Genomic DNA, 24,922 nt, shown 5'->3' on the forward strand with positions numbered 1-24,922 from the left:
AGACTAGAAAGGTCAAGACCTGTAGATAAGGAATCTGGGTCAGGTTTAAAGGCCGCAAGTTCAACTGCCTGATTGTGCAAGGATTGAGAATCTTGGGAAGAAAAGCCGGATTCGGCCAGAGAGACACCCCTGAGTAATCCGTTTTCCATCTCAAACAATCGTCACTTACTGACAAAGCATGTAGCTCGCCCACTCTTTTTGCTGAACTGATAGCCAGAAGGAAAATGGTTTTCCACGATAATGATCTAAGATCAGCCTGGGCCAATGGTTCATAATGGCCAGGGATGGCCTCGTACTAGACGTAAAAGAAGCGGAAACCAATGTCTCATTGGCCATCTCGGTGCAATCAATACAATCCTGTAATGACCCAGTTCCACACGCTTGAGCACATGAGGAATCAATGGCAGGGGGGGGAAAGCGTATAACAATCCTCCCGGCCACTCGTGAGACAGTGCATCCACTCCTTAAAGGTCCACCCTGTTTGCTCATCGCAAACCACTTCTTGTGATGAGTTGTCTCGTCTGATGCAAACAGATCGGTATGAGCTCTCCCAAACAGGTCCCATATCAGACCTACCACCTCTGGATGCAGGCGTCATTCCCCTGGGAGGGGCCCTGTTCGAGAGAGGAGATCGGCAGCCTGGTTCACTATTACTGGTATGTAGATTGCCCTGATTGAGGCGAGTCTTGGATGGGCCCAAAACAGAAGTCTCCTGGACTCCTGGAGGCAACGCAATGACCTGGTGCCTCCCTGATGATTGATATGGTAAACTGCTGACATGTTGTCGGTTCTCACCAGGATATGCTTGTCTTGCAGAAAAGGAATCAGTCGTTTCAAGGCCATGTAAACTGCCCTTAACTCTAACACATTGATATGTTCCATATTCCAGGGAAACGCCCATAAGCCTCTCACTGTTCTGCCTTGCCAGACAGCCCCCCAACCAGTCAGAGACGCATCCGTTGTCACCACCATCCTCCTTGCTGGTATGTTCCCCAGAGGGACCCCTTGGCCCAATTTCTTTTTGCTCAACCAGGGGTGCAAGGCCTGAATGCATTTGCCTTCAGTCTCACTCGCCTGTGTACTTTGGGGTGGAGTTGAAACTTGTTGATCCACCACTGTAGTGGTCGTGCTTTGAGCAACCCAAGAGGCACTACTTTTATTGCCGCTGATATCATCCTCAATAATTTTTGAAACTGTGCCAATTCTATCCGCTTGCCTAACCGGAAAGATTTTGCCAGAGTAGATAATGCTGTTACCCTCTTTGGAGCGAGTGATGCAGTCATTGTAAAGGAATTCAGAACCAATCTGAGAAATATTGTCTGTTGACGTGGTTCGACCTTGCTCTTCTCGTGGTTCATGCAAAATCCAAGTTCCTTTATATGATTGATAACCCTCTCTGTGTCCTCCAAGACCTGATGCCGTAACACAAATAACACACAAAATATAAATACCTTACTCCTGCGAACAGGATTTTGTTAGTAAGTAATGTGTGTAAACACAACCAAAGCCAAATAAACTTCACTCAATCCACTGCAAACAGTAGTATCACAGTGCAAGCATATCAATTCTGTTTGTTCAGTCAAAAAGACAAACTAAATCAATTAGGAGGTACCGACACCTATTCTATGCGCGAACGCACAGATCAACAGGTGGGAAAATCCCCCCACTGCGAACAGCGGAACCAACAAAAAAAATCCTCCTTTAGTTTTATGAATAATAGCACAAAAACAAACTACTTACCAATCCGTATGCTTCCAAAAGCACCAGAATACAATCTGTAAACAAATATCAACTCGTAATTCAGAATAATATAAACAACAACCACTTACCTAAATATAGAGGGGAAAAAGGAAAAATTACCGCAATCCTCAGGGGCACCAGGCGCCTGCACTATAGTGACGGATTGAATGGGTAATTTTCCAATATCAGCGTATACGCGCGGATTCTCCGAACCGGTCTCAGAAGAGGCGAGAAGGCAAAGAGGAAGTGCTTTGTTCACCCGGATGTTTTATAGTGAACCAACCACTCAGGGTCAGTCACCTGACTTTGTTTATATTAGGTCTCGGAAGGGTAGCAGAATGGTGTCATTCAAGGTAAGACTGTGGTGACGGTCTGAGTGAGGTCGAAATAGATCTTCCACTTAGCATGGCAAATTTTCCATGAATTATCTCTTTAAGTTAAAATGAAAAAATTTAAAACATTTTAAAAATGCAGACGTTCTTTAAAATTATAATTTTACTATATAAAAATGTGCAAAGATATTAATTAAATTAAAAAAATATATATATTCAAATTACCTAACTAAAAAGTGTGCAATAGTACATGTGTTTGAAAGTAAAAAAATAATAAAAAACATGTGTTCTACTGTCTGGGGTCTGCCATCAGGAGTTAAAGGGGATGTTATGTGACACACTTTTCTTTTCTTTTTTTTACTTTTCACTTTTTTCCCTATGGTATTAAAAAAGAGGGAAGGGAGTTCAAACCTTTGTCACTTTTTTCACTCCTGATGAGTTTGTATCCTTCCATGCACAAGCTAGTAATGGGCTTTTGGTCATTGACTTGCAGAAAGTTTTCTGCGTGATTTAGTGTTAGAGGCTACTAGAATACAGACACTGATCTTGTATGCCCCTCGGCAAATGTGCAGTTGCACCCCTGAAAAAAGGGGTGGCGAACGTCGGTCCTCGAGAGCCGCAGCCCTGCAGAGTTTTGCTTAAATATATTATAAAAATATCGGTTTCACTTTTTTCTCATGTTTGTGGTCTCTCACATTTTGAAGATCTTATAAGATTTAAAAAATATTTTAGTGTGTACCCAGTATTACTAGAAAGCTACAGGCAGGTGAGTTTTAATTAGGGTTGGAGCTGAACTCTGCAGGGCTGCAGCTCTCCAGGACCAGAGTTCGCTACCCCTGGATTAGAGGTACCAATCAGGAGATGGGTATAAAACATAGGTCTTCAACCCAGCTCCTGGGGACCCACTGTCCTGCAAAGTTTATTTCCAACCTGCTTCAGCACACCTGGCCTCTGACTTTTCAAGTGAGCCTGAAGACCTTGATTAGCTGGTTCAGGTGTGTTTGATTAGGGTTGGAGCTGAAAAAGTGGGTCCCTAGGTGCAGGGTTGAAGACCTATGGCAGGGGTCGCCAACGTCAGTCCTGGAGAGCCACCGTCCTGCAGTGTTCAGCTCCAACCCTAATGAAACACACCTGAACATGTTAATCAATGTCTAGGGTCTACTAGAAAGCAACAGGCAGGTGAGTTTTAATCAAGGTTGAAGCAAAACTCTGCATGACTGTGGCTCTCCAGGACCGACGTTGGCCACCCCTTCCTTACCTATGGTATAAAAGCAGTTCTCAAACCTGTCCTGAAGTACCCCCAGCAGGGATACAGGGAGATATACAAAATGTGCAGGGCTGTGGGTACTTCATGGACAGGTTTGAAAACCACTGGTATAAAGCATGAGATGTGTACGGTGGCGGAGAGAGCTCAATGCGCTGCAAGTGAAAAAAACACCTGCAAATTAAGAAACCATCTTCATCAATTTGACAACACATGTGCTGCAAATACTCACAACACAACCTAATGCAGGAACGCGCTGCAAATACTCACAACACAACCAAATACAGAAACGCACTGCAAATTCTCACAACACAACCTAATGCAGAAACGCGCTGCAAATTCTCACAACACAACCAAATACAGAAACGCACTGCAAATTCTCACAACACAACCAAATACAGAAATGTGCTGCAAATACAGAAACACGCAAATAGGCCACAACAAGCAGGATTCTGCATTCTACATTTGCGTACTGTTTTTGTTTGTGTTGTGAAAATTTGCAGCGTGTTTCTGCATTAGGTTGTGTTGTGAGAATTTGCAGCACGTGTGCTGTAAAATTGATGATGTTTTCTTAATTTGCTGGTGTTTTTTCATTTGCCGAGTGTTGAGCTCTCTCGGCCACCGTAGATGTGCCATGGCATACCATGAAGGCCATCATCAACAAGTGTAGACAATAGGGTACAACAATGGCATTTCAAAGAACACGGCACCTGTCAAAAATGTATGTACAAACAAGATGAAAATCAAGAGATTTAGACTTACACACTTAGACCTGCCAGTAGACTTACTGTAACATTAAAGAAGCTGCATGAATGTCTGGAAAGCTTGATTCTTAATAGTGTGTTACCTGGATTGTCCACAGCTGTTTTTTTTTTTTTTTTGTGATAGCTGTTCATGAGTCCCTTGTTTGTTCTGAACAGTTAAACTGCTCACTGTTCTTCATTTGAAGAAACTTATTTTGTCTTCTGGGAAACATGTAAGTATCTTCTGTAGCTTCTGAAGGGCAGTACTAAATGAAGAAAAACGGGCAGTTTTACTGTTCAGGACAAACAAGGGACTCATGAACAACTATCACAAAAAAAAAAATAGCTGTGGATCATTCAGGTAACAACACAGTATTAAGAATCAAGCGTATGTAAACTTTTGAACTGGGTCATTATTATAAATTCAGCTATTATTTTCTCTTGTGGACTATATGTAAACGTCTTTAATGTGAAATACCTTATTCAGGTCAGTATTAAATAAAAAATAACATGAATTTTGTATGATCCCTCATATTTTGGGAAAATAATTAACATTTCGCAGATTCTGCAAGGTGTATGTAAACATTTGACCTCAACTGTGTTGCATGTAAAACTATTCAATAACACAGATCTTCCATAGACTTAAATTAGAGAATAGCAAAAGCATTTGAAAGAAAATGGAAGTTAGGATTGGGCAGTAAAGGTTTCAAGGCGGGCTTAACAAATGGTCAATTAGTTCTCACTTTAGCTCTAACATCCACTTAAAAGACACTGGTATTCAGTAAAGACTGTACAGATCCACTTTATAAATAAAATTATTATACTTATTTTATTTATTTATCTATTTATATTCATTTTCAGTTCTTCATTGTAAAGATATTTGCAAATAAATTGCTTTCGGAAAGAAACCTACATGTGACACATACAGTTACTGTGTGAATGGAGTTGTATAATTCAATATAATACTATAGTAATAATAATATAGTTTAATGTTATCATGTTTTCATTTGACCTTGAAACACTTTCCGAAGGTGCAGAAACAAAAGAAATGAGAGGTCACAGTTGTGCAGATAAATCTGACATATAGAGGAAATACATGAGGAAACCCATTTTTGAGTGTAGTCAGTATCATGTCCCAATTATATTCCCCCATCTGTCAGTTTTCTACTACCCTGTGTTATAAACTCTCTCTCTCTCTCTCTCTCAAAAAAAAGGGGGAAAAAGCCCCTCTGAGACTTGCCTTACAACTTTTCCATGATGTTTTTCTATAACTCTTTGTAGATGCCCTTCTTGCTGATCTGGAAAATTCAGCCTTTCCTCTGGGTCGCTATCCTGTTCTGCTCACCTCTGACCCTCCAGTGAATTCTGATCCCCCATCCAGTGCTCAGGATCCTGCCCAGAACCGGCCACTCCCTCCAGCATACACCCCACAAAAAGTATGCCATGAGATGAACACAAAAACAAACACACATCTGATATGATGTTTCTAAGCAAAATATATTCATTCATGTTACAGGATCATATAATTTCTATTCATCTGTTTCATAGACTGTTTCTGCTGCAATGAATTCGAACGGCTCTCCGAACTCTAACCAAGACAAACTTTACAGGTATTTTAACTCTCGAGAACACAATGCCCTAAATAATACATTGATTTTCACATAAGGTATATATATACCCAGAAGAAAGAAAAACAAGATCTCTTTACCATCTCAAAAGTTTATCTCCCACTTTTTTTAACAACCCGCTTCATCACATGAGGATATGACACTGTCTGGTGAAACAAAAGCAGAAAGATGTGTGTATGTAAATCATAGCTGTTCTGACGTCAATTTTTGAATTTATGAAAATCTTCGTATTTTCAAAATGTCAGTCAGTACACAAAAAAAAATGTAAATGGTGCATAAAGTTTGTTTGTCGATACAGCTAGGTAATCTTTAAGATATTGAGGTTAAGCTTATTTGGCTTGCTGTCCAACGAGCTTGAGGATGTGGCTGTAACTCGAGGGTCTACCAGTGTGTGGAAGAAACTATTAATGGCAAGAAACTTAAATTAGTTGGTGGAGTTGGGGTGATGAAGGGATGTTGAAACTGCTGATGCTGGAGCAAGTCGAGCACTGCCTATGTGTTTTCTGACACTTAATTGAAAGATTAAATGGTTTCACTCCTTCACATAGTTAACTAGTCACATAGTTGTAATTCATGGGTGGGAATTATGCTAATTGTGAATGTGTGCATGAAAAAATACTATCGTAATTTATAGTAAATATTATAGTGTTTTTGAACTATACTATAGTAAAGTACTTGAATTAATTTGTTGTGGTAATTCTATAGTTGATGTGGTAATATAACAACTATAGTAATATAAACAAATTACTTTACCCAATACTGTATGAAGTTTATATTTTATATTATACTACAATACACTACAGTTTACTGTAGTAAAAACTAAAGTATAATACAATATTTATTACAGTTTATCAGTTCACTATAGTTAATACTACAGTATGCTGTATCATTCATTAAAAATTGTTGTAAATACTATAATATATACAGTATACACTTTACTATAGTATGGTTTACTATAAATTGCTATAGTATTTTTTCATGTGGGTGGTCTATTTACAAATGACTGGAATTCATTAACATACACAAGTTTAACTATGAAATCTGAGGTTTATGATGTTTAATCTGGAGGAGAGTTTTCGGAAAGGTCCATTTTACGGGGAAATTACTCATAATATTTAAATACGATAGTGAATACCCTAAAAGTTTTGTGTGTGTGTACATTTGAAATTCAATGACTGACACCGTTGTTACCATTGCACCATTTTGCCATCTCACATGTTTTGTATTCTGCTTTTTTGACCAAAGTAACTCGTTATTGTCACGGTCATGGTCTTTTGTTTGTGTTTCCTTCTGTTTCTGTTCTCCTGACTTAATTAGTTCCTTTGACCTAGTTTCCTGTGTTCAGTCCTTGATTGCCTTAGTCAGTTCACCTGTCATTAGTTCTCTTGCGTTGGTATAAATCTTTCCCCAATTAGTGCTCTTTGTTGCCGGTTATTAATATGAATATGCTTTTGCTTTGCTGTTTTTGATTTATTAAAGACTGTGTATTGAACTATTCGTCTTCATTGTGTGCTTATACTTAGCTTAAGCAATCTGTGACCGTTATGCTTGGTGATTTGAAACTATAGTTGACAGAGCCGTAGTGTTTTATGTTTGGTAGGTTGCTTTGCAAAGTGTTGCCACGTCCATTTATTATAAGCAGTGCTTATTAAGCATCTTTGGCCTTGGCTCATAAAACAATCCAGTTTATGGAGAATACAGTAGGCAGGTGCCTGTTGCAATATTTTGGTACTGTACATGGCTTATTTCCAGGATAACATGTTCAGATCTAAGTTTATTATAAGCTTGTTCTTATTTACTGTTATATATATATATGTAACGGGGCTGACGAGACGTGAGACGTTCGGATCCAAATGCAAAGCTTTAATAGGAGAAGACACAGACGTGGTCATAAAGCAGGCAGGGTCAAACAGAGGCAGACAGGTATATGGCGGGCAAAACACAAGAATAATCCTAGGGCTAGCGTGGGTCGATGAACTGCAGACAGAGTCACAGGGGCAAGGCTAAAGGGAGGAATCCAGGAAAACAGGCGAAGATCAAAACCGGAGAAAACAGACAAGGCAAGGCAAAACTAGGAAAACACGGAGACTCGGAAAGGGGTACAGGCTAAACAATACTCAGCAGAGAAATGTGGTTAGAGTGGGTGTTATATAGTGAATGAGATAATTAGAAACAGCTGTGTGCAATGAGTGCAATCAGGGCAGTGTGCAAATTGTGCAAAGAATGATGGGAAATGTAGTCCGGGGTGCTATGCAACAGTTTGTGTTGCGAGAGTCAATGAAATTGGAAGTTCATGGACCGGATTCGTGACAGACTAAATGTAAATGTAAATGTAAATACACAGATGACTTTCCTGCCCAGTGAACACTGAGATCAATAACACTGTAACAAAAAACTCTTACGATTCAGGAATTATCTTTGTGACTCATGATGATCAACTGTGACTTGACTAGACTCATAAATATCAACTGTGACTAGACTTGACTCGGGAAGATTAGCTATGGCTTGACTGAACTCAGGAAGAACAGCTGTGACTAGACTTGACTCATGATACTGAATTGTAACTTGACTTGACTCATGACGATCAACTGTGACTTGACTAGACTCATGACTATCAGCTGTAACTTGACTAGACTCATGATACAAGTGTTTTTTTTTTTTAAGAATAGAATTAGAATAGAGAGGGCTAGAGTTACAGTGTCAAATAAAGATGGAAGAGATGTGTTTTTAGGCGATTGTTGAAGATGGCTAAGGACTCAGCTGCTCGGATTGAGGTGGGCAGGTCATTCCATGAGGGAACATTTAATTTAAAAGTCCGTAAAAGTGATTTTGTTCTTCTTTGGAATGGCACAATTATCCGGGGTGCTATGCAACAGTTTGTGTAGTGCGAGAGTCAATGAAATGGAAAGGGTGACCTCTGGTGGTGAATAAACAGAAGTCCATGGACTGAATTCGTGACAATATACATGCAAGTGAACGTCGCTTAATTGTGCCATTCCAAAGAAGAACAAAATCCCTTTTACGGACTTTTAAATTAAATGTTCCCTCATGGAATGACCTGCCCACCTCAATCCGAGCAGCTGAGTCCTTAGCCATCTTCAACAATCGCCTAAAAACACATCTCTTCCATCTTTATTTGACACTGTAACTCTAGCACTCTCTATTCTAATTCTATTCTTAAAAAAAAAAAACACTTGTCCCTTTTAGGCTTGCACTCTATTCATTTGCTGCTTGTATTCTTTACAAAAAAAACAACTAACACTTGCTTTCTAGTCTTTTTTGTATTCTGTTTTCTTTTCATTTATTATACAATTAACGAAAGCAAAAAATACCTCTAACACTAGCTTGCTCTATTCTTTTTCTATTCTATCTGTTTTCTTTTATTTATTATATTATTTATAAAACACTTGCTATGTGTACTGCGTTAAGCTAACTGAGACTTGTTATAGCACTTGTATATCATTGCTCTTTTGTTGATTTTGATTGCTTCCATTGTCCTCATTTGTACATCGCTTTGGATAAAAGAGTCTGCTAAATGACTAAATGTGTATATATATATATATATATATAATATATAACAGTAAATATGAACAAGCCTATAATAAACTTAAATCTGTAAAACTTAAAAAAAACTTAAAAAATAAATAAATATATACAGTATATATATACACATACAGATCTGGCAAAACTAAGTAAAAAAACTTCTCATTCACTGTGATTTCTTGCACTGCACATACAGAAGAGAGGACCATGTCCCTTTTAGGCTTGCACTCTATTCATTTGCTGCTTGTATTCTTTACAAAAAAAACAACTAACACTTGCTTTCTAGTCTTTTTTGTATTCTGTTTTCTTTTCATTTATTATACAATTAACGAAAGCAAAAAATACCTCTAACACTAGCTTGCTCTATTCTTTTTCTATTCTATCTGTTTTCTTTTATTTATTATATTATTTATAAAACACTTGCTATGTGTACTGCGTTAAGCTAACTGAGACTTGTTATAGCACTTGTATATCATTGCTCTTTTGTTGATTTTGATTGCTTCCATTGACCTCATTTGTACATCGCTTTGGATAAAAGAGTCTGCTAAATGACTAAATGTGTATATATATATATATATATATAATATATAACAGTAAATATGAACAAGCCTATAATAAACTTAAATCTGTAAAACTTAAAAAAAACTTAAAAAATAAATAAATATATACAGTATATATATACACATACAGATCTGGCAAAACTAAGTAAAAAAACTTCTCATTCACTGTGATTTCTTGCACTGCACATACAGAAGAGAGGACCAAATCTGAAACTCTGATACAAGTTTAAATATGTTAACAACTAGTTGTTTAGTTCAGTTATTTACACATTGCATAGAATTTCTGTAAATACGGTTGTTACTACCTGAATTTTTCGGGAGTTAATTCGTTGTAGAATTAATTTCACTCATGTAAATTACTAAACTATGTGTGCACAGAACAGGATTAAACACAAAAAGGTTAAATGACAACCAAATTTAGCTGCAGTGTGTACATGGCCTTTGGTGGCTGTAATATGACTTTGGTCAAAAATAGCAGATACCAAACGTGAGATGGCAAAACTTTGCTATTGTTACATTGGTATCAGTCATACCAATACTGAGAATGAGTTATGTTCCGTACACACACACACACACTCACAAACACAAAATTTAGAGGATTCAATCACGTATTAAGTGAGGTTGTCACTCCTGAAACTTTACAGTAGGTGCGTTTTCATGGAGCACTGTATTCTGATCACAATCGGTTTAAAACTCCAATAAACTTGGGATAAACATTTTCTAATATGTTCGACAGAACATGTAAACTCTTGATCGAATTGAAAACTGAAACTGGAAAGTTTTGTGCATGTGCACACAATGACATATGACGCATGGGACGAGCTGATGTTGTTGTTGAATATAATAAATGACTGTCATGCCAATTTGTCTTGTGAAGTGGTGCAGGTCAACACTGTCCCACAAGTGCTTGCTTCATACCATCATCTGCATGCATCTTGTTTTGGGTGCAGGAATGGGCATTTTTACTGCTTGATCAATATTAGCATCATTGCACAAAGCTTTGTGTGCTTATCGTCTCCTAATTGACTATATACACGGTCACGTCCTGGTTTTAGATAAGCCAGCTCAGTCATTTCCGGTCAACTGTCAAAATCAACTCTGCTGTAAGGGGAGCACCCTTTGCTTGGTTTCTCTAATTCATTCAAAATTTGAAGAAAAGATTTGTTTGTCTAAGAGGACCAAACGTCCATGTATAGTTTCAAGAAATGCGAGTGTAAAAAATTAAGTTAATGAATCCTCTAAATCATGCCGTGAGTCATTGCTATGATTGACAGTGATAACTGTAGCAATGGACAGAACAAATCTGACAAACCGATGTCAAAAATAGACCTGTGCATTAAGTGATTCAAATTCAATTCTGAGTAATAAAACTATAGCAGCAACAAGTCTGTTGGCTGAATATATTTAGCAGCTTCTACAGTTAACAATAAAACAAATTAAATTTAAATCACATTAAATCTATAAATATTTCAAAACAATTAATGCATTATTATTTAATTGTTATACCATTAATAATGAACTTATTTAATTTGTAGTTAACGAGTTAAGTATTTAAATAATTAACCCTTCTCGGCTGTTGGTGTCTGGGCTTATGCTATTTTTTTAAATGACATGAGACTTTGTGATTTCCTGCACTTGCTATACTTTATACTTAAGTAAAGTAAAACTGCTAAAAAATATATTTTAGAATAGTCATTTTAATAAATCCAGAATCAAGACATGAAAGGAAAAAAAAAAACACTAGGGAGTTGAAATTGCAAGTGAACTAATGAGTGAGCCTCTGCTGCCATCTACTGGTTATAATGGTAATTTAATGTAATTTTCATCTTAATAGTCTTTAGGTGTGTTCGACTTGGGCAGCGCGGAAAACCGATATGTTGATGACTTCAACATATCTTTAAGTATGACTTCAAAGTACCGCCAGAGTGATTCAAAAGCATAAGGAGACGTCTGCTCTCTAATTGCTCTCGCAGTATTTTGATGTCATACACCAATCGATCTGCACAGCGCCGCTTCTAGTCGAACACACCTTTTGTTTTCCGCCAAGGAGACACATTTTTGGCACATTTTTCATGTCATCTTCATGAATGAAAAGTGAATCTTTAAAGTGAATTTTACTGCACAGTTGTGGAGTTGAGAAATAATAAATGCTTTAAAATATTATACATGTTTAAAAAAATTGTTCATGGCTATGAAGGTAATTTATCATAATAATATTATCAAAAATAGCATTATGATGTTGTTTACGAGATCACATTGCTAGCTAGCTAATGTTAGCCTAAACAGTAGGTAGTGTTGTCACGGTAAACAAAATTTAAGTATTCGGTACCAATACCAGTGAAAATCCACGGTACTTGGTACCAATTTAGGTACCAAAGCAAAACACAAAAACATGCTAATTAAAAAATTTGACTATACATTAATTTAATCCAAACTGTGTACATATTTAATTTTAAAGGGCTTTTAAAACCTTCTAGAGTTATTCAGCCAAGATAACAACTAAGTTAGCAAAAAAAAATAAAAAGCCCAGAACTGCTTTTCTGATTGATATGACACAAACAATGTTAACCATTTGTACATTCTCTAACATGCATATTTTAAATTCACAATTTATTTAAAAGCCTCTGGTGTGTAAAAATAGTAAATGTCATCATGTTCTCCTGTTTTTTTTTTTTTAAGTTATGGGAGCATTAAATAGTTAATAAAGAAACTTCATTCTAATGCTCATTGTATTAGCGTTAGCTGCACTCATACTAACGATTAACTAATCTAATAACAGCAATGTTCATTTCAAAATTAAAATATTGAATAATATTCATAACAGAAGCAGTGTTTCCCACAGACTTGCACTTTATTTGTGGCGGCATATATATGCAAATTGATTCTCTGCCAGCAGGAGGCGCTTGTAGAGCGGGAGAGATAGAGGTTTCCCTGGTAACGACTGTAATCAAATAAGCGCTGCGCTCACAAACAGCTCAGGCATTACAGGCAAGATGAAATGAAAATGACATCCATAATTTTGACCTTCAGAAATACAATGATATAAAAACACCCGCACCAGGTATTGACTTCGACGCGTGTGGGCCGCCACAAATAAATCAGTGTATGGGAAACACAAATATTAAAAATTAAAATGAAACTTACCTGCTTGAACTCTTTCATTTGATCCGGGTGTCTGTCTTTAAAGTGTTTTGTTAGTTTGATGTGTTTCCTCATTTTGAGGTCGCCATGTCTCAGTGCTTTTATGAAGAGAGCGCATCTGCGCATCTATATGTTAATGCCACTATCATTATTTACTGTGTTGCAATTATTTTGTTTCTCAGTTTCTGACAAGAACAAGTTTTATGTGAAGGTCTCAGAGTATTTTTTTTGTGCTGTTTTTTTTCCCTCCAAAACTTCAACATTTACAGTGGGGCAAAAAAGTATTTAGTCAGCCACCAATTGTGCAAGTTCTCCCACTTAAAAAGATGAGAGAGGCCTGTAATTTTCTTCATAGGAATACATCAACTATGAAAGACAAAATGAGAAAAAAAATCCAGAAAATCACATTGTAGGATTTTTAAAGAATTAATTGGTAAATTCCTCGATAAAATAAGTATTTGGTCAAACAAGCAAGATTTCTGGCTCTCACAGACCTGTAACTTCTTCTTTAAGAGGCTCCTCTGTCCTCCACTGGTTACCTGTATTAATGGCATCTGTTTGAACTCGTTATCAGTATAAAAGACACCTGTCCACAACCTCAAACAGTCACACTCCAAACTCCACCATGGCCAAGACCAAAGAGCTGTCAAAGGACACCAGAAACAAAATTGTAGACCTGCACCGGCTCCGAAACGTCCCCAAATCAGCTGGACCGTCCGGGGATGGAGTCGCCACTCTCCCGGGAGTGTAGCTCGAGACAGCTCGTCGGCCGTACGGTTGAGCAGGCCCAGAATGTGAATGGCACGAAGTGACCTCAGAACCTTCCGACTCCAAAGGAGGAGGTGGCGGGCGAGTTGCAACATGCGACGGGAGCGCAGACCACCTTCTCCGTTGATGTATGCTACAGTTATCATTCGGACCAGCACGTGCTTGCCCCGTAAGCGCCCTTTGAGACGGTTCAAGGCAAGGCACACTGCTAACAACTCTAGGCAATTAATATGCCAGTGCAGATGGGGGCCCGTCCAAACCCCCGACACTGCGTGCCTGTTGTACATTGACCCCCAGCCGGTGGTGGAGGCATCCGTGTAAACCCCAGCATGCCTGGAGACCTGTTCTAGGGGCACTCGTGCCCGGAAAAACGTAAGATCTGACCACGGGGTGAAGGTTTGGTGACAGGCCGGTGTAACTTGGACCTGGTGAGTGCCGCGCTGCCATGCCCACCTCGTGACGTAGCCTCAGGAGTCTCTGAAATTGTTTCAGTGGGACCGATGTCTTGCCCTTGAAGGAATTCAAGCAGGTCAGCACCGACCGCGCACGTTCCTCTGTGAGGCGTGCTGTCTGTTCGACCGAATCCAATATTTTTTCCATTAACAACAACAAAAATGTTTAGCAAAATGTTTGTTCTACAGTTTACCATACAAAGTAAATGGGGTCTGGGGCTGTCAACCTCCACAGAGGACAGAAAAGTACCATAAAGGATCCTAAAAGTATCATCATCTGTATTCCTTCTGAAAGTCTTCTGAAACTGTACAATAGCTTTGGATGTCATTTAAAATCAAAGATGATCATTTTCATTTAGAACTAACTCTTGGAATGTTGAGATTTTGAGTGTTGCGGTAAGTCCATAGTGATTGTTTTGTAACTTTTTATTTCTTCAGTACGGTATGTAAACCACGCTTCCCACGTATGGCAGACCCTCCTCCTGCTTTCTCCTCCTCCTCAGTTCTGGGTGGAGGGCTGAGTGAACTTGATCACTTACTACAGGAGCTTAATGCCACACAGTTCAACATCACAGGTGAGTGCTGACTTCTTAGTAGCTTACAAAGTTCTTTACTGTGTGTGCAAGGACAGAATATGACCTGAATATGATAAACCCCTGGCAGTCATTGGCTCAGTCCATAATCTGTCCTTGTCTGTCAGAATGGAATACCTACTATTTACAAAAACAACAACACAAATGCATGCAGTATGTATACTGTGCACAGTCACCAAATGATCTGGGAATTCCACATAACTGGTTTATATTTGCTAAAATGTGCCATATACAACCAGATCATAGTGTATGGAACACTGTGTGCCATGCACCACTTGTACTTGACTGATTTTCCAGACTGCCAAAAGTAAATGAAATAGAATAAAATGAAAACTGATCAGTTAGAATAGTAGGCAGTGTCTGGTATATAGTCAGCAGTATGCAGTAAGCAGTGCCCTAGAGTTTAATTTAAAAAAAGAACTCCTCTGATGCATAATTTTTCCTTTGTCTTTGTTAGATGAGATTTTGGCACAATTCCCCAGCACCAAAAAAGAGGATCAGTTTTCAAAGTCTGGTCCATCCTCTACTGGGTTAGTGCACTGATATATATTGCGATGTTTATTCATCTGTATACTCATTTTCCTACATATGCTCATTCCACATGCCTTATAATAGATAAGAGATTACATACCAGTTACTAATTAAATAATAGTATCATTACTGACTGATAACGTATCATATCCCTGCAGATCTTCATTTAAATAAATGGCTTTATTTGTAGTAATGACAACACATAATGGAGGAAAGTCAAACTTACAAATATCAAATGAATATGCGTGTACAGTTTATATAATTGTATTAATGATTGTCGGACAGTAATAATTTTTTTTCTGTTTCTAGCTCAGCGAAACCCTCAGCTACATCTGCTACTTTAGAGCTGGACAAATTAATGGCGTCTCTATCAGACTTCAGAGTCCAAAGCACAGTATGTTTGATACATACTTTTATGCAGTTGCTGAACTAGTGTCACCAGATTAATAACTGTTTTTAAACTGGTTTCCCAAACACTAAAACACTAAACACTACAACAGGTTTGGTGACAATGTTGGTAACAATGTAACAATGTTCAGAAGTTGGTAGGACCAAACAAACAGTGCATTGTTGTGCGTCAAGTCACTATAGCGCTTTATGCAATACAGTGCGTCTCAGTCATAATAGTAGTACCTACTATTGGCTTACTGATAGTTGACTCTGCATATTGAACTGGGTTAGGAGAGAGTTTATTAACATTTCACTTTTAATTAATAAAATATTAGTATTTTTGTGTAGCTGTTGAGTTATTTGTTTGTATCAGCCAGCAGCACCCGCGGGTCCTGTGGCATCTTCATCACAACAAACAGCTTCTCCACCCTCTGCATCCTCTGGAGGCTCATTGGACAGCATGTTGGGTCTTCTCCAATCAGATCTGAGCAGGCAGGGAGTGCCTACCTCCTCTAAGGGAAACTGTTCCGCCTGTCAGAAACCAGTTGTAGGACAGGTAAAATTATTTAATAAATCCTGAATTTAACTTGTAGCCAGTAGTTTAATTAATCAATAGCCATGCATTTGTTTTTAAAATGTTTTCTGTGGTTTTCATATTGGAAGTACAATAGAAGTACTGTTTACAAAGGTCAGTAAGTAAAAGTACCATTAATTGTCTTCACAGAAAAGCAGATTTTTATCAATATATAACCCTATGAAGACAGACCTAACATATCTGGTTGTTAAGTTTAATCACTTACATTTAATTTAATTGAAATAAACTAAATTACTACCACAACCAGGTTTCAAATACATTGTTTTAAATCCTAGTTTGTAATGTTGTTTCATCTTAGAACTCTTTGTTGATTTTTTTTTTTTAATGATTTAAAGGATTCCGGTTTCAAAAGTGATAGTAACTTTAGAAATTTAGATCTTGTTTCCCTGTCTCTTAGGTTGTAACAGCTCTGGGACGGGTTTGGCATCCAGAGCACTTTGTTTGCTCTGAGTGTGAGTGTGAGCTTGGCAATTGTAATTTCTTTGAGAAAGATGGTCGACCATACTGTGAGCCTGACTACTTCACCCTGTACTCACCTCACTGTGCACAATGCAACAAGCCCATACTCAATGTAGGTATACGGTACATTTATGTGTCCTATTCAAAAACTCACAGCTGTACTGAAGCTGAATGAAGATGATAGTCTATGACATGAATAAACAAAAGTTCTGGAGGACCATGCTCATTTACTCTGACAAATCACAGCGTTAGAGTAAGCATCTATAAACCTCTGCTTACCTCACTTCTGCAACAACTTTTAGGCAGCCCAATTCCTCCTCCATCCCAACTCTTCCTTAAATTGATTTATTATAACTTTTATTTAAAGTAAGTTAAGGGAGGTACAAATACTTCTAAAGCATTCATTAAACGTAATGTTTCAACATTTACTAATACATGATTGAAATCAACTTGTTGATGCATTAACTAATGTTAACAAACGAGACCTTTTTGTAAAATGTTACCTTTTTCTTAGTTGATAATGTTTTTTCACGCTGCTGTTGTCAAGTCTAACTATATGGGATCATGCACTGTACATACATCCCAGATGTGAAACCATTAAAACAAAGCTTTAAAATTAATTATAGGAGTCTAGACTTTGAACTTCAGTCAATCTAATCATATTATCGCCAAATGACTAGAGCAGTGGTTTTAAAATCTTAATCCTGGGGACCCACAGCACTGCAGATTGTCCATGTCTCACTTATTTAACACACTTGCGTCAAATCATCAATCAGCTTGTTAACAGAGAGTTCCATGAACTGAACTGTGTGCATGTGCCAGATAAAAGAGACCTACAAAATGAGCAGTGGTGTGGGATCCCACAAAAAAAAGACACAAAAAGGATCAAAATTAACTTTAGTGTGTGCTGAGCCCTTCTTATATGACACAATATGAGAACTATGGGACCCCAGGTCCTTAATGCAGTGTTTCCCAACCTTGTTTCTGGAGGTACATCAACACCAGTCAAGTCAAGTCAACTTTGTTTCTATAAGACTTTATACAATACAGATTGTGTCAAAGCAGCTTCACAGAGAAAATCGAGAACAATTATGGAAACTCAACTATGGAGACAATTCAGAATCTGCTATAAAGCAGCTCTAAAAGACAATAGTGCCATAATTTAGCTCAGGTCAGAATTACAGTCTTGTTTCAGTTCAGATCAATAATAGTGTGAAGTTAATAAATTTGAAACAAGTTCAATTCAGCTACAAGCAGTTCTACCTAAGACAGCAATGTCATTATTTAGCTTGAGTCAGTTCAGTGTTGATGTTGCAAAATGCTATTAAGTTGTAAAGCAGGGGTCCGTTCTTCGTATGTGGATTTCCCTGGATCAGCTGGATTTTATTGTTGGCATTTTGACATGATCCAGGATTGTTAGGTTCTTCGAAGCTCATCCTGGAGTTGCTGTCATAGTAACAGGTCCTTTAGCTCAAATCTGCTCAGGAGCATGCTTATTTCACGTAAACAGGATTAGATTGCATAATTTTAAGTGAAGGTGATACTGAAAGTGTATCTCAGCCACTGCTATTTTCTTACAACCTTATTAAAGCAAAAATTATTTTGAAAATAATTAAAATAGACAAAACCAGTTTTACTCATTGAGAGATTTATTCGTGAAGGAATAATTATCTCATAATTTTGTTGCACACACATACAGTTTGTCTGAGCCATGCATTAATTTAAACGGTGAGCTTTGATGCGGGTGGCTTTAATGCATCGCAGGAGATGCGGACTCACTTCTCAAATCTCAAATTGCTTTTATGATGCATAATTAATTTAAACACAGTTAGTTATGTCTTAAGATGGATCGTATGAATTAAGAAACTTTAATGCTGTCACATGTAACAAATCTGCTTCAAAATTAAATTACTTGCTAATTGCAATACTCTTCTTGACACTGAAAAATGCAAAGCATGTACAAATTTTTATGTCATTTTGCTGGCTTGGCTGTTTCCTTGATTTTAATTATATGATGTCATTACGTTGCTGTATTGCCGCCAACCATTTGCTGCATTGCTGATCATGTTTTCGAGTATCGAAATATCTGCCCTTTCCAATGAACATGACAACACAAAGTAATTTACGATAACTTAATCCAGATTTTTTTTTATCAAATCCGCTAACTTGTTTGAAGAACCAAATTAGCCAGAGATCAGTTACCAGGATTAAAAGATCTGGCATCTGTCAAATTATCTCAGGTGTATTAAGTGAGGTACGAAGAATGGACCCCAGCTGTACAGAAGATGATAGTGCCATCATCCAGCTTAATTCAGTTCAAGTGTCATTCTAATTCTATGATTTTTGGGTGTCTCACTTATCTGACTCATCCATTTCTGGTCTTGGAGAATCTACTAACGTTCTGATGAGTTGAATCAGGTGTGTTTAATTAGGAAGAATTTGAAAATGTGTACTGTTGGTATACCTTACATGAACAGGGTTGGTAAACTCTGCCTTAATGCATAGAGCACATGCTGACCACTAGGGCCCCTCCGCACACAGAACAAGATAGGATCCAGAAAACATTTTTTCTAACTTTTTGAAGCCAAATTGCCCATATCACTTAAAAAAAAGGGTCTGTTAGGTCCCCCAAGACGTATAACCAGGGGCCTCACAGGATCATGATCCAGTCCTGACAATATATATCAATGTTTTTCATTTGATTATATGAGAAAGACAGATGATCAGCTGATCTTAATGTGAGCTTACATTTGTATCCCCCAAATTGTGCTCAAAACGGCACATCTAGCCATAATACTTTAACATCTTAATAGAAAAGTTTTACAATTTTTTTTCTCATACAATAGATGTTTTGCCAAAATCTTCCCTAAATATGTAATTTGAAGTTGTTCATCTTTGTTTGTAACCCAGTATCAACTCCCATAGCTTTATACTGTATATTATCTGGCCCTAATCTGGCCTTATTATGTTCTCCTTCAGAAAATGGTGACTGCGCTGGATAAAAACTGGCATCCAGAATGCTTTAGCTGTGTGAAATGCAGCTCAACATTTGGAGATGAAGGTATGGGATGATGAAGGAAACTGATTTCAGGGCCATATCTGTGATCAACTGAGCATTGAATGAATTAATTGAGATATCAGTAAATCAATAAATTATCATGTGGATAAATAGATAATAGTTATTCAACATAATTCATGAATTTGGAAAAAAAGAGTCCTAACAAATTAAGGATTCATTGTTATTTTAATAGTGTTTTTTTATTAGATTATTTCTCTTTTATCGATCCATCAAGATTTTTCATATATATATATATATATATATATATATAAACTGGAAAACTGTGGGGTGAACTGAAGAGCAGAGTCTGTATTAAGGAATGGTGTCAGATCCCTAGCCATGCATTCTCCAACCTCATTAGGCATGACAGGAGAACCCCACAGACCCTTCTTGAGAGTTTTTATGTGGGATTCAAGTCAGGGGACTGCGATAGCTATGGCAAGACCTTGATTTTGTGGGCAGTAAAACATTTTTGTGTGGATTTGATGTATGTTTTGGATCATTGTCCTGCTGGTAGATCCAACCACGACCTTATACGATTTCTAGTAGAGGCAGTCAGGTTTTGATTTTTATCTTTTGGTATTTGATGAAACACATCTGTTCCATCTTTATTTGACCCTCTAACTCTAGCACTTTCTATTCTATTTTAATTCTACTTTATCTATTTATCTTCTTTTTATAAAAAAAAAAAAAAAAAACTAACACTAGCTTACTATTTTTTCTATTTTAGCTACTTGTTTTTCTTTGTGTGTGTGTGTGTGTGTGTGTATTTGTATGTATGTATGTATGTATATGTATATATATATATATATATATATATATATATATAATACCTTGCTACGTGTACTGCGTTAGGCTAACCGGGATTTGTCATTTGCACTTACATATTGTTGCTCTTTTGCTAGTTTTGATTGCTTCTATCGTCCTCATTTGTAAGTCGCTTTGGATAAAAACGTCTGCTGAATGACTAAATGTAAATGTAAATTTGATAGAATCCACAGTGCCTTGTATCTGAACAAGATGTCCAGATGGCCTTTGGCAGATAATAGACCCTCAACATTAAAGATCCCACAATATATTTAACCTTGAGCATGGGGTACCTTTTTTTTATCTTAGTGTGCACCAAAATAATCGCTGGGCCCGTTTGATGTTTCAGTAGTGTCCTGCAACTAAATATACTTGGGTTTTTTTCTTTATACCCTCCCAACCAACTTATGGTGATGTGGGTGATATTTTATATTTTTATTGAGGCTTCTTGACTCATTCTGATTCACAGCATCTCCAGTTGACTGGGACTTTTTGCTTTTGCTTTTGCTATTTTCTTATAGCCACTTCCCATTTTGTGAAGCTCAACAACTTTTGCCACACATCAATGCTATATTCCTTGGTAACAGACTACTTATGGCCTACTTGAAAAGTTGACCATTAACTAGCTTAACTAGCTTAAGGTAAGCCAGTTTTCAATACTAGCTTCTTGAGGTAGTCTGTTGTTTCATACATTCTCTGTCAGTGCTTGTGCACTGAGCTGGGATGGATCGGAAGCTGATAATTATAAGTGCTGTTTCTCACTGCTTTCTGTCTCCTAATTATACTACGAATGTGTTAACCTCACTGATAGTTATAAGTACTGTTTTTCACTGCTTTCTGTCTTCTACATTATGCCATGTGTGTGTAGGCAGCTGATTAGCCCCGTCACAACCAAGGGCTGCAGGGGTTCCCACTAGGTCTGCTAGTGAAGAAAAAAATCTTCTCTGTCTTGATGACGGCTTGCTGCTGTTGTGCTATGTAAACGCCGCTTATACTGAGCACCCTCACCCTCTTTGTAAGTGCACTTAAGGACACATTATAAAATAATTAAAAAATGCAGTTCATGACCCCTTAACCATAGGCTTCAGCAAGTTATTAAGTGAACCTTGCCTTGATAATGGGCTAATTTTTACTGTTGCATTCAATGGATAATATAGGAACAACACTATTTTTTTAATTTTACGGATCATCAGTCATCAAAACTCAGTAAATATTGGTTACAGACATGGAGATTTACTTTACATTTCACCAAGCTGATAACTCACTAAATATTCCGACAGATCATGTTTTCAGGCTATTTCAAGTCTTATTTTGACATAAAGTGGTTATATCTAAGTGTGACTTGTTTATTTTTTTAATTAATCTTCCCATTAACGCCATTATATTGTTCATTCAGACTGATTCACGAATGGGGGAATGCGCACAAACACAAGAGACGGGATTTATGGCATGAACCCATCACAGCTGATCATAACCAGTCATATCTAATCAAATTTGCCATGGAGTGCACACTTTCCCCCATTCATTCTCAGTTACCCCACACCAAACTTACAGCACGCTTTAGGGTCTGTTAAAACTCAGTGGGCTTAGGGGAGGCGAGAGAGACTCTGTGGACTCCTGCTGTAACTTTACCCGCTGACATTGCTTTGCTCTGACAGTGTTTCTTTAGAAAAATGAGGGATTTAACACTATATTTTATAATATTTGCATAGTTTTATTTTTGTACTATTTGTACTTTTGTACTGCTCGGAATTTGTGCTCTGCATTTTTATCTTTTACATTTTTTGCATTTTTGTCCTTTTATTTTTAATTGACATGGGAAATTTTAGGAAAAAAATTTCTTATTAGCTGAATACATCAAGAAATAAAACACAAAATCGAAAAATAAAATAGATGCAATGAAGATGATGCAATCAAGATCCAATCAAGATCAAATAAAATATTAAATGCCTTGGATGCATATTTACAGAATAATCCACTATTTTGTAGAGGGGGTCAAAATGACAATTTCCACCTGAGATTTTGAGCCAAATTACAGGGGGATAAAATGACTTTAGAAAGATGGCAACATCATTACATCATGTTATTTTTACAGAAGTGATTGGTAAAATCTGTTGACTTCAGCAATCTTTGTTGCATTATATGCCAATGGTGATGTTCAAAAATAACGTAAAAAAAATAAATAAATAAATAACGTTTTTCCCCTGAAGTTTGCATGCCTGTATCTCAAGAAGTATTAAAAATCTTAATATCCTTTGATATTTTAGCTCATAACAAAATGTATTTTGGTATCTTAACTTTTAAGGCCCAACATGGTTCATATCCAGAGATATAAGAATTTCAATATGGCTACAAGAGTAAAATGTTACATTTTACACTTTTTCAGTGGTCAAAAACCAAATGTGGGTCACTTTGCATACAGATGATACTTCTTTTCATTTAAAGAGAAATGTCTGAAGAAAAAATAATGTTGAAAATAGAAATGTGTCTTGTTTCCTTCTATCAAAACAATTGCAAAAAACATACCTGTCAAAGTGCCATAAATATTCCTTTTCCAACAATCGCATGCCTGTACCTCTCTAGAAAGATCTCAATATGATTTTAGATTCTGGTTCTTAAACTTTGATTTTGGAATCTTCATTTTCAAGGCCTTATATGGGCAACTGCATAGCAACCTCCCAGTACACCCAGCAACACCCTAGCAACCACATGGCAACACCTTAGCAACTGCATAACCAGGAGAACACCCTAGCAACCGCAAAGCAACACTCTAGCTACCGCCTAGAAACACCCTAGCAACTGTCCTCTCAGAACTCCTTAGAAACCACCTAGCAACCACCCATAACACCCTATTAACCACACAGGACTATCCAGAACACCCTAGCAAACGCATATGCAACCAGAAGAACACCCTGGAAACTGCATAGCAACCACCCAGAAGACCATAGCAACTGCATAGCAACACCCTAGCAACCACCCAGAACAACCTAGCTACTGCACAGGGATTTATTAGTTTATGAAAAAATACAGAGGCCCATCTCTTTTTTTCTGCATGTCATGTGCAGGAGTTATCTGGGCTGTTAAAATAAAAAAAGTAAGTAAATAAATAAATGACAAAGTATGCGCATGACATGTTGAAATGTATAGTAAAAATACAAATGTAACTGATATAACTGCTCCATAAGAATTATTTATTGCAACGTTTCGACCATCAGGTCTTCGTGAGGCACAAATTACGCGAGTCGACCATCAAGTCTTCGTCAGGCACAAATTACGTGAGTCACGTAATTTGTGCCTGACGAAGAACTGATGGTCGAAACATTGCAATAAATAATTCTTATGGAGCAATTATATCAGTGTGCGTACAATACGTTTGTATTTTTTGCCCTGCACCTGAGCCCTGTGTGGGTTTGTGGGATGTGTGCAACATTTTACTTTGGATGTTGAAATGTATGCCATTTTATAAGCAAATATTCTTCTTCACCATATCTCCATGCATGTTTACTGCACTTTAACATGTGCTCTCACATGAGTCAACACTAAACGTCATCTGTCTCTATCTTGTGCAATTCTCAGAATTTGTGGTCCAATGTTGTATCCTGCCATCACTGATGACATCCACGTTTTTCTTGGACTTCCTCTTTTTGTGGTAACTTCTACTCTTCCGTGCAATGTTGACAATGTTGTTTTGTTGGCAATCCTGTTTTTATCCATACGAAGTACATGACCAAGCCACTGGTGTTGTCTTTCATGTACTTTTTACACGGTCATTTCTATCTGTTTGAGGGCCTTTCTGATGTCATTGTTTCTCATCTTGTCTATGATGCGAACGCCAAGTATTTTTCTAAGTGCTGCCATCTCGGATACAAGTAGTTGTTTCTTTTCAGCACCCCTAAGTGTCCATGCTTACAAGGCAAAAGGGAGCATGAGGGGTCTGTACAGTCTCATTTTGGTCTCATTCTTGATTTTTGTTTTTCTAGATATTGTCCAGATCGCTTATCACTTTCAAGGCCATGGCTGTTCTTATTCTGATGTCTGTAGAGCAGTCACAGTTTGCAGTCAGAGTCGTTCCAAGATACTTGAATTTTTCCACGTGCTGCAGTTCCTTCCCTCTGAGCAACAGTCCTTCCTTTATTCTGTTTTTCACTGTTTGCTCAGCTTTTATACTTAGCAGCATCCACTCCGTTTTGGAGCCACTTATCTCTCGCTCATACTTTGAGCTGACCTTGTTGACTCTGTCCAAAAGGACCTTAGCATGTCTAAGTAGTTGTGTCAAGAGACCAATATCATTGGCAAATGTAAGTTGTTAATTGTTCTG

At 37.5% G+C, this 24,922-nt stretch overlaps 1 protein-coding gene across 2 annotated transcripts in view; it reads left to right on the forward strand.

Annotated features, from left to right (window-relative positions):
- The window catches only part of LOC107572537 (transforming growth factor beta-1-induced transcript 1 protein), a 78,419-nt gene that overhangs the window by 15,464 nt on the left and 38,033 nt on the right, over positions 1–24,922 (forward strand). For both annotated transcript variants that reach the window (XM_016258955.1, XM_016258956.1), the window contains 8 exons: positions 5,361–5,515; positions 5,628–5,689; positions 14,610–14,746; positions 15,222–15,294; positions 15,605–15,689; positions 16,059–16,241; positions 16,678–16,851; positions 19,719–19,800. In XM_016258955.1, the coding sequence (XP_016114441.1) occupies positions 5,361–5,515; positions 5,628–5,689; positions 14,610–14,746; positions 15,222–15,294; positions 15,605–15,689; positions 16,059–16,241; positions 16,678–16,851; positions 19,719–19,800 (951 nt within the window). The remainder of the gene's footprint in view (positions 1–5,360; positions 5,516–5,627; positions 5,690–14,609; positions 14,747–15,221; positions 15,295–15,604; positions 15,690–16,058; positions 16,242–16,677; positions 16,852–19,718; positions 19,801–24,922) is intronic.

This window comes from Sinocyclocheilus grahami, unplaced genomic scaffold, assembly GCF_001515645.1.
Source record: "Sinocyclocheilus grahami isolate Dianchi unplaced genomic scaffold, SAMN03320097.WGS_v1.1 scaffold1770.1, whole genome shotgun sequence".
Classification (NCBI taxonomy): domain Eukaryota; kingdom Metazoa; phylum Chordata; class Actinopteri; order Cypriniformes; family Cyprinidae; genus Sinocyclocheilus; species Sinocyclocheilus grahami.